Source organism: Brachycentrus maculatus, unplaced genomic scaffold (assembly GCF_059751285.1).
Source record: "Brachycentrus maculatus isolate JH-2025_06_01 unplaced genomic scaffold, ASM5975128v1 h1tg000157l, whole genome shotgun sequence".
Taxonomy (NCBI): domain Eukaryota; kingdom Metazoa; phylum Arthropoda; class Insecta; order Trichoptera; family Brachycentridae; genus Brachycentrus; species Brachycentrus maculatus.
The window spans coordinates 376,780-390,566 of NW_028280910.1; the positions used below are offsets into that span (position 1 = coordinate 376,780).

A 13,787-nucleotide genomic window follows, 5' to 3' on the forward strand; every position below is an offset into this window, starting at 1 on the left:
ATAGTAATAAATGATAATAAGTAAATAATAAAACATTATTATTGTGATATTTGCCAAATATTAATATGCTATTCTAATTTTGAAATACTTTTTTAGGTTACGAGAAACCTTCCCAGTGTCATCTCCTCCAAACGGCATTCCTGACAAGCCAACAGATTTTAAGAGGAGAACACGTTATAAGTGCCATCGTCAAAAGTTTCTCCGATGTTTACATCAAATCTCACAGTCTCGCTAATTTCTTGGGATCGCAGCAAGCAATAGCGGAATTTAAGAACGAAATGTTCAATGTACTGGAAAGTCTCATTCAAAATACAGTCACTAATTACGCAACTGAAAAAAGTTACTGCCCCCTTGAATCACATACGTTCTATTCTTCAAAATTGCAAACTCATTCTTCGTTGGAAATTGTGAAATATCAAGGCTCTTTCTTAAACATGTCCACTAAAAATTGTACCAAGGATTGTGGGAATTCTATGAAGTTGTCTCTATTTCTTTACTATTTCTATCATCTTGGCAGTAAGCGTGATTTAAATATTCGCAGTGAATATGTCGTCTCTTGTCTTTCGAATAAGGATTGCAATCTTCCGGAAGCGGAGAAGTCTTGGTTGTTGACTTTGAATTCTTTGATGTTCAATACCGTGTCTAAACACATTCAAAATAAAGACATTGACTACCCGTGGGATGTTCGATTTTTACCTGAAATAAAGAGCATTCAAAATGTTTCAGTAGAAAGTCACTCAAATAAGTTGGGTATTTGTCTGTATTATTTAACCATGAGAGGTATTCAAGAATTGGATGTAAAAAACACTTCAATGACCGCTCTAGATTATTCCGTTAAGGTTACTTCCGGAAGTCTTTCTGACTTCTCCGACATTCCCGTGTTGAAACATTGTTCGGAGTTCATAAATTTGTTAGATGATACGATTATACAAATGCTTTCTAGCGATAGCATACAGCTAAATAATGAAGATTGGTGCGATCTGGTTTTATTATTCAACTGGCGCAAACGATTTTATAGAATATGTAATGAACCGTTGCTGATTACGACGGTGAAAAATCATAAAAAGAGCATGTCTTTACGAGACGACATCATAGTCAATATGAATATCCACTATAAGTGGCTTTCCAAGTTTTTGATAGAGAAACTAAATGCTGTCGGAAGAAATACCAATTTGCTGACAGATTTATACGAACTTATGGCCAGAATAGACAAAGGATTAATGACTCAGCATTCTCCATTACGACCGATAAGTAAACACATCAAAAAGTTCTTGGGACAGCCGACACCGTTCCCTAGTGAAAATGTCTATACTTCTTGCCTTCTCCGAGACAATATACTAGAAAACACCAATATCCTAACACCTCATAATCAAAAATTAACCGAGAAAGTCGTTCAAGATATTATTCAGGGGAACCACAATGCAGTCAAAAATACTTTCAAACAGATGGAAGACGCTTTTGATTTTCCCAGTGAACTCTTAGCCGCAAGAATGGATGAAATTTGTTCTAATAAACGTGACACGGAGAACAATAATTCAAACAAAGATGGCACTGAGAATGAGGAAGAACTCAAACCTAGTAAATTAGACGTTGGTTTATTCAGTTACCAAGTTCAGCTGTGGCCAATCAAGGAATACTTCATTATTAAAGTGCTCAATATTTATAAGGTGCAACTGTTCAAGCAACTCTTAAACAATTTAAAAATGACATTGGTTAATGTCGAAGAAGACAACAGAATTTCTCCTATCTCATCCAGTTTAATCAAGTATTTATCAGAAATCATCCACTTGGCGCCTCTTCTGCCTGTCAAACTTAATAGTCTATTATCGGATTTGACTATTCTTCAGAATGGGAATGCGAATCCGGAAAAACTTAACCGGTAAGAATAACTCCTTTCCAATCATTTTCTTATTTAATAGTACTGTTTGTGGATGAGTTTATTTTATAATTTGGCATACTTTATAGCTTGGTTGAAAACTCGGCGGAATTGTGGGATCTGATGACTTCCTATTTGGACATGTCCGCTGCTACCAATTCCCAGAGATGGCTGAAGTGGTCTGCGGATGATTTGGAGCTAACAAATAACTCCATATTCGAGGAGCAAAAAGAAAAAATTGAAACATTCCCCATTGATTTTCCACATGTCACTTATACTACAGTGAAATTGGTGTTGCAGAGTGATACACACAATCAGACAGGTTTGGTTACTTAAATTTGATACACAACACCCTTAAAAAAATAAAAAAAACTTCAAAATGAATAAAAAAAATTCATTTCATTTCAGATCTTCCTGCAGGTTGTTCTCTTGTACCATCAACTCTTACTGGTTGGAAAGGACGCTCGTTGCAACTAGAAGCTCTCCATTCTATGTTATGGAGGAATATGACATTAATAAATGCGCCACGTTTCAAAAACCAGTATGTAATAATCAGTTCAGAAATGCAAAATATAATTTTTTCTTAAGTAATATAATTTTATGCTATTGCTATTTGTTCTAGTCTCTCGGATGCCGAAACTATAATCAAGAACTTTGAAAGAATGGCACTATGTTTAGAATGTGCTTTATTGAGAAAAGACGAAACCCCACCCAATTTGGGCACTGGTATAATTAGCATCATTGAAAACTGTGTTCTTAAAATTAACGAAGCTTACGAAAGGAAAAGTAAATTTTACTCTCGAGAAATGAACAAAACCAAAATACACATTACAGAGGGCTTAACAAAGTGCGCTTATTTGACCGATAAATTAAATGATACTATATCTAAAAGAAATGAAGATTCCGCATCTTTCCAAGAAAACATGGAGATGATTCTTACCACGGCGCGGATTTGGTCTCTATTTGCTTCGTGCAATATTACGTTGCTGTCGGAAATAGGCACTATGGACCCAGTCAAAAAGAATAGCCTAAAACTTCAGTACATCAAGGAAGACGTGCAAGTCGTAGAAAATTTATTAGATTTGAATCTGTTACACGGTGTTGTGCAAGGAAGCGTCATGATATCCAAGGAGGAATCTGAAGCCATCATGTCCTGGAATAACAGTGACGAATTCATACCGAGAAGTTATAAACTAGATGGGCCTGAAGAAAAGGTGTTGAATAAAGATAGCCTCTATAAGAAGCTTTCAAAATCTCACCCGCACTGTTCCGACTTAATGAAAGCGGAAGATAAAACCAAAGAACAAATCCAAACCCTTTCTAAAGGTTTTACCTATCGGCCATGTGAACCGACATTCGCCAACCTTTCCAAGGTATGTAGTTGAAACATGTATTGTAGATAAAATAAAATAAAATAATTATATGGTTGTAATTAATTTGTTTTTCTTTTACAGGAATATATCCACTTTGTGAATTCCTTAGGGTCACCAGCCGTTGTAATGAAGCTCTACACTAATTTGTCATCTCTCTTTAAAAAACTCCTGAAAATCACGACATCCAACTCGTATGATTCAGAAGTTGTGGCAATACTTGGTAAAGCTAATGATATTGTGAGGGAATGTTCGACATGGCAGTATTCCGTTCAAAGTTTCTACATCAAAATAACCAAAATCTTTTCATCGACATTCCCCGATTTAACCAAACCGTTTTTGAATGTCATAACACAACTCTTTTATGGGCTCGGTTTGATGAAAAATTCAATCATGAAAATGGTGGTGCTAATCAAACATGGCAAAAGCAATTCCCAGTTGGTCAGTTCATGGACAGAAGACATTGTCAGATTCCCTGTTATAAACAATAAAACTGGCAATTTAATGAATTCTATTGATTTCTTTACTTCGAAATCTTTGGCAGATTTCTTGAAGACTTTCAATACGGAAGAGAATCATTTTGACACTACTGAATGCTTTAGGTAATTCAATAAGATTTATTTATATAATTTCAACGATTCTGTATGAATGCAAGTATGTAATACGTAGAATCGCGATATAACGAAATCCAAGGGACCAAAAAATATTAATTCGTAATAACGAATTCCTACATATAACGAATTTTTTAAATCATACTTAGTATGTATATGTTGCGCGCCGTCGCAAAAAATGTTGCGCGGCTTTTCAAAAAGATCGCAAGTTCTGCAAACAAAGGAGGAAGGGGGCCATAGGGAACTGAATATCTACATATTTTCACTAGTTTTCTTATTAACCTTACGGTGATAAAAGTGCCGCGGGAATCGATGATACTCGTATGTATTTTGTACACAATATGAGAATGTGATTTTAAAACCGGAAAAACGTAAATATTCCTAGTTGCTTTTACTGGCCATATTTAAAGTTGAAATATAACAATTTTGTAATGTTGGGTCTGGTAAATATGTATCTGAAAATGAGAATAATAACATCAAATATAATAATAATAATATCACAAGTAGCCGCCAAAGCCGAGAACGAGAACGGCTTGCGCGCTACTGACGGCCAGTGTTGTCAGACGTCAAAGAGTAGTTTTCGATATTGAGATTGCGAAATTACGAAATTGCGAAATTACGAGACGGCGAAAAAATTTTTTTCCAAAATTTACGCGATGAATTTTTTTCGCCGTCGCTAAAAATTTCCTAAAATCCGTTAAAATTCCGTTATAATCCTTCAAATTCCGTTTGATCTCTTTATTCCTTCAAAATCCGTATAAAACGGACAAATCCGTATTTGTCCAAATTGTCCGTCATATTTAACCTGTCCGGGAGTATGGCCGTATATGTACGGCCATACCAAACTTTTCTCAAAGGAGTTTGGACGTACATGTACGGCCGATACAAAATATGATTTATGACACGATTTATATCAAAACATGTTAAAAACATGATTTATCGATATTTCGATAATTTTGATATAAATCATGTTTACTGGTGTAAATATCTTTGTTTATTCAAGAAAACATGTTGCTTATAGCATCGACTATAATATAAAAATTTAAAAGTAAAAAAAACAAAAACAAAAACAAATTCACTCCTCAGATACAGTTTTGTCCGGAGAAACTCACACCCAGACAGGTTAATATTCCGAGTTGCTTTTATTGGCCATATTTAAAGTTTAAATAAAACAATTTTGTAATGTTGGGCCTGGTAAATGTTATTCATGATGTCATTCATTTGCAGCGACGGAAATAAATAATTTGTAAAAAAATCGGGAATCAAATCCTAACATAAAATCGTAAAAATACACAAACGTTTCTGTGTTTGCGCGTGTGGCGTGCTTTGTAAGTATGCGTGCATGTCGTACGTCGTAACACGTTACTCCGCTAGTCCAATAGTGTGCAGATTGTCTTACCCGACACTACGCCCCACTTAGGGCGCTTGTCCACTACCCGAAATTCCGTGTAATTTTACTGTCCGGCACGTCAGTTAGCGTTTTAAAATGACGATTGGCTTGGATTGGCTTGTGCTTTTGTCCATCTTTCTTCGGATCGGAGCTCTTGATCGGTGCGTGAACACGTTGCGCGTAAATTCGATCGTAAAATCGTCGTTTTAAAACGCAAACTGACGTGTCGGACGGACGGTAAAATTATTCCGTGTAGTGGACAAATGCCCTTACGATGTAGGATAAAAGACGGATGCAATTTGAGGATTATTATTGTCAACAGAATCATTTCATTGAGATAAAAAGATGGATTGTAATTTGAGAATTATTATTGTCTACCATTGAGATAAGCAGGTGGACTGATTATGGGAGAGAATATACTTGAGAATTTTTATGGCCTACAGAAATAATTTCATTGAAATAAGAAGAGAGATTATAACTACGTCGCCTACTTTCAAAATCCGCCAGATCCATATAAGTCGATTTTACAAAAAAAATCCAAATTCTCCGAATAACATTTATGTTTCAAAGATTTGTCTATCTTTATATAAAATATTTTAAAATAGAGAATTTTCCCATTTTTTGGAAAGTTTTTCAGTACTCAAAAAAAAACACGAGACACAAATTGATAATGACGTCATCTTAACTTTTGACCTATCTCCGCTCTCTGATTGACCAATATGGGTCAGAAGGCAAGTTTCAGGAATTTGAAATACAACGCTGTTTTTAAGTATTTTTTAGCGGGGTTTTCAAGTATTTAAAAATTTTGAACAATAAAAACCACAACTAGCATTCCGATAGAGTATTTATTTTAAAATCTTATAAAACTGGATCTAGCGGATTTTGAAAGTAGGCGACACAACTGAAGAATTATTATTGCTAAAGTAAATCATTTCACTGACTCATTGACTCTAATTACTAATTACTCAAGCTGATGGGATATTGTATTGAATTACTTTTAAAAATCGCCATAAAACCATCCGCATATGGTGCGGCGGCGCGGCTTGAATAATTTTATCTTAACATTTTTTATTTCCGCGCGGCGCCGCGGCGGCGCGGCTTTGAAATATTTTTATCATAACATTTTTTATTTGTTATAAATTTACTTAAATGTATTGGCACTTTTTCGTACGGGACAAAAGTGATTTTGTTATACATAATAACGGGATTTCGTTATATAAATGCATTTTTGTATGAAAAATTAGTTTTAGGGAATAAATTCGTTTTTTTTTTTCGATATACGTCATTTTTCGATATATCGCGATTACTTATATCGCGATTCTACATGGTAAAATTTTCAGGTTATTAAAAGTAAGTCTACAAGAGCTGTATTCCGGCTGCGTAACCAGGGGTAGTTTGGAAAAGGACATGTGGAGTACATTCTGTATGATACTGAATGAAGTTGTAGTCACTTGGCAGAAACAACAGCGGGAAATAGACAAGAAAAAACAAGAAGAGGATCTGCTCTATGTTAACAAGTGAGTACATAATAGAAATAATGTAAAATCTTCATTTGTGATTTTCTATTCTCAATGCCTTCTAGATAATGTTTGAAAGTGCCCTGGAAACTTAAATAAAAATATTGTCGTTAATGGGAAGTCGTAATCGGCAATCACTTCAACTGCCTCTGTAAACGATTAATTGGTCTCATCTAAGATCAATGATGCACACATCGTAAATTTTACTGGCCATCTTTGGGAAGCTTAAGAAATATTTGTATTACTTATTAATCTTTTGATAAATATAATTAAACTTAAGTTCCAGTTTGAAAAAGGGTAGCTAATGAAGATTTATAATTGATTTAAATAAGTCCGCTTCCATAGTACAGCGGTAAGTACATTTGGCTACCATGCTGGAGTTCCCGGGTTCGATTCTTAGGGTGGTCAAAATAAAGATAGGTGTTTTTTCACTATAATTATTTACTTAATATTATCCCGTATTGGTACCTGATGCGTGGAACTGACCACCTTTCCTTCATATAATGAATGATCAAATTATCATTGCAGTGCTCTATGCACATGCACCATTGGGTGCAGATAAGGGTTTAGTCATTTTTGAAAATAATTATTTATTTATTTTACTTGGTAAATATTAAGATGTTGAATGTATTGAAACACATGTTATACTAGATATGTTATAATAGTGGTATTAACCAAGTAAATTTAATATTATTTTTGACATATCATCAAGATGAAGAAGAATATGGAAGTCTGGGCACTTACGGGGCTGACGACATTCATAGGCTGGTTTAAGTGATCACTTTACACACGTGTAACATTCACCAATTCTACCCATTATTGACAACCACACTACTCAAATTCTTGGAAGTTCCATATACATATATGAACCAATTTCGAAACATTGTTCTTGAATCACTAGAACTTCACTAGATGGTGAAGATGAAAATAAATACACTTCTTCATCTTTGATGAGATGTCAAAAATAATATGAAAATAACTCTTATAATTGGAAATAATCCAGATTTGTGAACAAGTGTTTGGACACACTCAAAATGTTGTAAGTAAATTTAAGTTACAAATGTATTGATTTCAATTAACTAATGAAATAATTATTTGATTACAGGACAAAGTGTGATGATAAGACAGAAGAAGAGCAAATTGAAGATGAACTGATAGAAATGTTCCCATCTTATTCCGACTTAGATTTCGGAGATTTCAAGGTGGCTCTTTTGGAACAGAAAAAAATTAGACCCGCCGCAACAAAATCCAAGAATCCCGACGAATTTGTCACGTACGAAGACATAGTACAAATATCTAATCTGCACTCGGACTTGGTCACCTCTTACACGATAAGCGAATGGCTGTCTGTGCCGGCTAGCTATAACCTGCACTGCGATTACTTGTCGCCTCTGCTAGAGAGGTTTACCACTCTGGCTGGCTTCATGGACCGCGTGTCTAGAGGGCTGAGCGAGGATATTGATGGGAGATTACTGCCAAGTCTTTTGATTCTAGTCGCTCACGCACGGGGATCTGTTGATGGCGAAGATTATTTAGGTAAGATTCACTATTAACCCAACCCAATTTTCGGTCGATTGATGCTTAAGAACGGGAAGGGTATTATTACCTTCTGTGCCGGCCTCGTTCCAAAGGTAGAAAAGAAGTCCAATGTTATTATAAGAATATTATATACCAATCTCTTTGTTAAGTCTTGTGTAATTATGCACATAATTATATGTGTTATAATAATAATAAACATTTTATTCTATTTTCTTATGTTTTAAACATTTTAGTATTGATATTTTTTCTTATTTGTATGCCAAAACTGCCGAAAACCTATTACAAAAATATATTATTAGATTAAAAGAGATATTTTTAGCTTTTCCACTTTATTTTTATTTGACCAGCGACCGGGTTTCGTCGTTACCGACATCATCAGACTGGTCAGACGACACCCAGTCTGATGATGTCGGTAACGACGAAACTCGGTCGCTGGTCAAATAAAAATAAAGTGGAAAAGCTAAAAATATTGGTTTTAATCTAATAATATATTAAAATGCAATTCCATCAGGAAGTGTCAGTGGATAATATAAATCTATTACAAAAATGGTCCTTTTTATTAATATTTCTCAAATATTGACCAATTTTAGTATTTCTTTCTAGTATTGGTGAGAAACATACATATTAAACTACTCAATCAAAACAGCATTGTGGAATAAGCATACTTGTATTTTTGTTTTTCCAGAAATTAAAAAGCAAGGATCCCAAGAAAGCAAACCAAACTTCTATCACAGCTCCTGGGTATCGGAAACGAGGAAATGTTTACCAACCATTCAAATAGTTATTAAAGCTACCAAATTGCTGTTGGAACAGTGGCCAGACTTCCCAACCTTGAAAGACGTAAGTTTCACTATATCTTCTTCTTCTTCATTTTCTATATCCTAAGGATCTGTTTGTGCCTCCGCTTGTAGCTCTTGGGATGTTGACTCCCAGCTGTCTGTCTTTCCACCTTTTTGGAGGTCCGCCTGGTGGTCTGCGTTTTACTATATGATGATGAGAAAAATAAAATATCCGTGGATCAAATGGTACCGGGCTGCTCAAGGCCCTGCTTTAAAATCAAATTTACTGCAAATTATTACCATATGATTACATGATATAATAATTAAACCCTTATCCGCACCCCAATGGTGCATAGGGCACTGCGTCATATAAACGCAGTGTTAACTTGATAGTTTACACATGAAGGAAAGGTGATCAGCCTTCCGCTTCAGGTACCAGTCCAGGGTAATATTGAATAAATATTACAGTGAAAAAATCACTAATATTTATTTTACCCCCCTTGGGAATCGAACCCGAGACCTCCAGAACGGTAGCCGAGCGTGCTGACCATTACACTACGGAGGCGGACTGATATACATAATATGATTATACAATATACAATACAATCTCCCTCTCCATGCACAAGAGCTAAGTCTCTTTATTGGAGAGAGCAGCATAATTAATTTTGATATTGTAAAGTAGAAATGTCTAGAAAATTAATCAAATTATAAAAAAATTCTCGTAACTATATTGAATAAATAAATATCATATAGTATAATTATACAATAGTATAAAATATGATGCAATATGACTGATTTATCATTCTAATGAGTTAAAATATTCAATCTCTGTATATAATTTTTTTAGTGAAGTTGCATTTTATTTTGAATGCATATTTAAATACGACCGCATTAAAATTATTGAATCAAAACAATAAAAAATACAAACGAAAGTCTCATCATCATCTTCTAAAGGCAGCGCCTTGTTGTATCAGCCACTTGTCTCTGTCAGTCGCCATCCTCTTGAGCTGCGAATAGGAGGAGACGTCCATGAGCCGCTTCAAATCCTGGAAGTATGAAGTTCTTGGGCGGCCTCTTGTTCGTTTTCCCAAGATTCTTCCTTCGAAGATGTTGCTAAGAAAGGTGCTATGTCTAATTGAGTGCCCTATTAGCTTGGCCTTCCTCTTCAAAATATGATTTATAAGCTCTCTTCTTTCTTTTACGTCCTGCAACACCTTTTCGTTGGACTTCCTTACGACCCATGATGTTTTGGTCATCTTCCTCCAAACCCACATCTCAAATGCTTCAAGCCGGTCTTTTTCGTACTTTTGGATGGTCCAGGTTTCACACCCATACAACAAAACACTCCAAACAAAAGCCTTTATGAATCCTTTTCTTACTTCAATTTTTAAATGTTTGTTTGATAGGAGGCTGTACTTTTTCATAAAAGTTTGCTTGGCTAGCGTTATCCTCTTTTTTATGTCTAGGGTACATTTATTGTTATATGTTAGCGTGCTACCCAGATAACAGAATTGATCCAACTGTTGAATTACTCTATTTCCGAGAAGTATTGTTGGATGGAGGTCAGATTGCTCTTTTTCAACGATCATAGATTTTGTTTTGGCGGCATTAATTTTCAAATGGAACTTATCCAGTGCATTAGAGAGAGTGTTTAACATGTGGTTCATGTCACTCTCGTCCTCTGCTATCAGGGCGATGTCATCAGCGAATCTTATACAATGTATTTGTTGACCGTTTATTTTTACTCCATTTGTTTTTTCCTTCAACTCTTCAATGGCCTCCTCTATGAACAAATTGAATAGATAGGGTGACAGCGGACAACCCTGTCTCACACCTTTTCTTATCTTGGCTTCTTTTGAGGAACCATTAATATCTATGAGAGTGGATTGGTCCTTGTACAATTTGAGGATGGTTCTTCTGTCCTTCCAATCAATACCTCTTTTCTTCATGACTTTAAACAAGAGGTACCAATCCACTCTATCAAAAGCCTTCTCTAAGTCTATAAAGGTCGTGTATGTTATAAGATTCACATCCAGTCGTCTTTCCAGTATCTGTCTCAGTGCCAAAATTGCCTCTCGTGTTCCCACTCCACTTCTAAAACCAAACTGATCCTCTCCAAGCTGTTCCTCCACTTTCTTTTTCAACCTGCCCTTTATAGTGTTCAGGAGCACTTTGGATGCGTGGGATAGAAGTGTTATGGTTCTATAGTTGTTGCAGTCTGCTGCATTTCCCTTTTTAGGTATTGTTATAGACTTACTCTTTACGAAGTCGTTGGGCAATTTTCCCTTTTCATAGCACTCACTTATGATGTTATATAGTGCTGTCTTCGTCCGTTCGTCTACATTCTTTAAAACCTCAGCAGGTATATCATCTATCCCAGTTGCTTTTCTATCCGTTAAGGCCTTCACTGCAAAATCGAATTCAGCCCTTGTCAAGGGTGGTCCCTTGCAATCGGGATCTACTTCTTCTTCTGGTTCCAAATAAATCCTTTCGTCTTCGATATCATTTCCACAGTACAGATCTTCTAGATATTCCTTCCATCGCTCGGCTACCTTTTCATTTTCAAATAATAGGTTTCCGTTTTTGTCTTTAACAATATTGCTCTTTGTTTTAGGTGTATATTCTAGGCTTTTAACTCTGTTATATGCTTTATCGATATTATTTTTGTGTAGTAGGCTTTCGATTTCTTTACAGTTTTCACGTAACCATTCATTTTTTGCATTGCGACATTGGTCTGTAATTTGATTTTTGATCCGTTTGTATTTGACATAATCTTTATTCCTTAGTTTGTTTCTTTCCTTGATTAATTCTAGTATTTGTTGATTCATCCATGGTTTCCTGGGTTCTAGGACGTTTTTCCCAATACTTTCGTCACATGCTGCATTGATGTTTTTTTTCATTGTCTCCCAAGAAGTTGGTTCTATCTCATTATTAATCTTTACTAGAGTTGATTGGAAGTCTTTTACTAATTTTATATCTTTTAATTTTTCCAAACACCAGTGCTTTTTCTTGGCCATGATTATTTTCTTAAATCTAATATTACATACCGCTTTGACTAGAGTGTGATCACTATCTATTTGATTTCCAGGGTATGAGTGACTAGATCGTATTTGATTTCTATATTTTTTCTTTACTAGAATGTAATCAATTTGATATCTCCTCATGTCTCCGGGGGCCTTCCACGTGTACCTCCTTCTCTTGGGGACTTCGTACATTGTGTTGGTGACGATCATCTCAGACTGCTTGCAAAATTCTATCATTTTTTCTCCTCTTTCATTCATATTTCCTAAACCAAACTTTCCGATACATTCTTGATCAGTTGTTTGACTTCCGACCGAGGCGTTGAAGTCTCCCATTGTAATCACATTTGATTTGTTTTCGGTAAGTCTCAGCAGCTCCTCAAGTTGTTCGTACATGGTGTCAACACAAGCACAAACAAAAGTCTGCGGCGATAAAAAGATTGGAGGCCGCTGATCTAAGGCACTGAGAAATCTTCTTCTTTATCTTATTCCTCATTACTGAGGGTTGTGACCCTTGTGAAAGCAATGACTGAGAAATGTTTCATGTTTATGTATTAATTTGAAATCAAACACAGATTTTTTGAGTCTACTAAGTTGTATATAGAATATGTAGAATTCAATCCAACAAACCTCGTTTTATTTTGGATATATTACCCAGCAATTCAATATGGAATTCTACCAACTGTCTGCAGTTACAATAAATAATTTTTTTTGTGTTTTTGTTAATAAAATACAACTTAGTAGATTAAAAAAATCTGTGCTTGATACAAAATTAATATGGAGTTCTACAAATTAAACGCCGAATCAATAAATAGTAAAAAGTAAAAAAAAATGTTTCATGTTGGTTTATCTTTGGACTTGTTTTTCAGATTATGACCATCACCAAGAGAATTTTAGAGTTCCCGTTGACGAGTCCGGTGGCCAGATTCCTCACAGGACTGGAGCTGTTGAGGGACAAGATAGAGGAGTGGAACAGGAACGCTCACAAAGGAAACTCCATGATCGACGAGGCCATAACAGTCGCCCACCACATTGTGACGTGGAGGAAGCTCGAACTCTCTAACTGGAAGGACTCCCTTAATCATGCTTTCCAAAGGTATGGCTATTTGGTTATTTAATCTGTTTAATTCATTTTCATACCCAGGAATGACTGTTATATTTATTATTTGAGATAAAAAGCTTTATTTGTTATAATATTTTGGAGGTTCCCTGTACCAAAGTTATACAATCTGTTTAATTCATTTTCATTCCCGAAATTGACTATAATTTTTATTATTTGAAGAAAAGGCTTTATTTGTTATAATATTTTGGAGGTTTCCTGTACCAAAGTTATACAATCTGTTTAATTCATTTTCATACCCAGAATTGACTGTAATTTTTATTATTTGAAAAAAAAAGCTTTATTTTTTATAATATTTTGGAGGTTCCCTGTACCAAAGCTATACAATCTGTTAAATTCATTTTCATACCCAGAATTGACTGTTACTTTTATTATTTGAAATAAAAAGTTTTGTTTTTTATAATATTTTGGAGGTTCCCTGTACCAAAGTTATACAATCTGTTTAATTCATTTTCATATCCAGGAATGACTATGTTATATTTATTATTTGAAAAAAAAGCTTTATTTGTTATAATATTTTGGAGATTCCCTGTACCAAAGTTATACAATCTGTTTAATTCATTTT

The 13,787-nt window shown here is 35.0% G+C and overlaps 1 protein-coding gene across 3 annotated transcripts in view; it reads left to right on the forward strand.

The window, feature by feature from the left end:
• The window catches only part of LOC148308560 (midasin), a 57,988-nt gene that overhangs the window by 16,548 nt on the left and 27,653 nt on the right, over nt 1–13,787 (forward strand). For all 3 annotated transcript variants that reach the window (XM_088261504.1, XM_088261505.1, XM_088261506.1), the window contains 9 exons: nt 97–1,879; nt 1,966–2,198; nt 2,285–2,417; nt 2,499–3,249; nt 3,331–3,848; nt 6,588–6,764; nt 7,870–8,300; nt 8,989–9,143; nt 12,972–13,198. In XM_088261504.1, the coding sequence (XP_088117630.1) occupies nt 97–1,879; nt 1,966–2,198; nt 2,285–2,417; nt 2,499–3,249; nt 3,331–3,848; nt 6,588–6,764; nt 7,870–8,300; nt 8,989–9,143; nt 12,972–13,198 (4,408 nt within the window). The remainder of the gene's footprint in view (nt 1–96; nt 1,880–1,965; nt 2,199–2,284; nt 2,418–2,498; nt 3,250–3,330; nt 3,849–6,587; nt 6,765–7,869; nt 8,301–8,988; nt 9,144–12,971; nt 13,199–13,787) is intronic.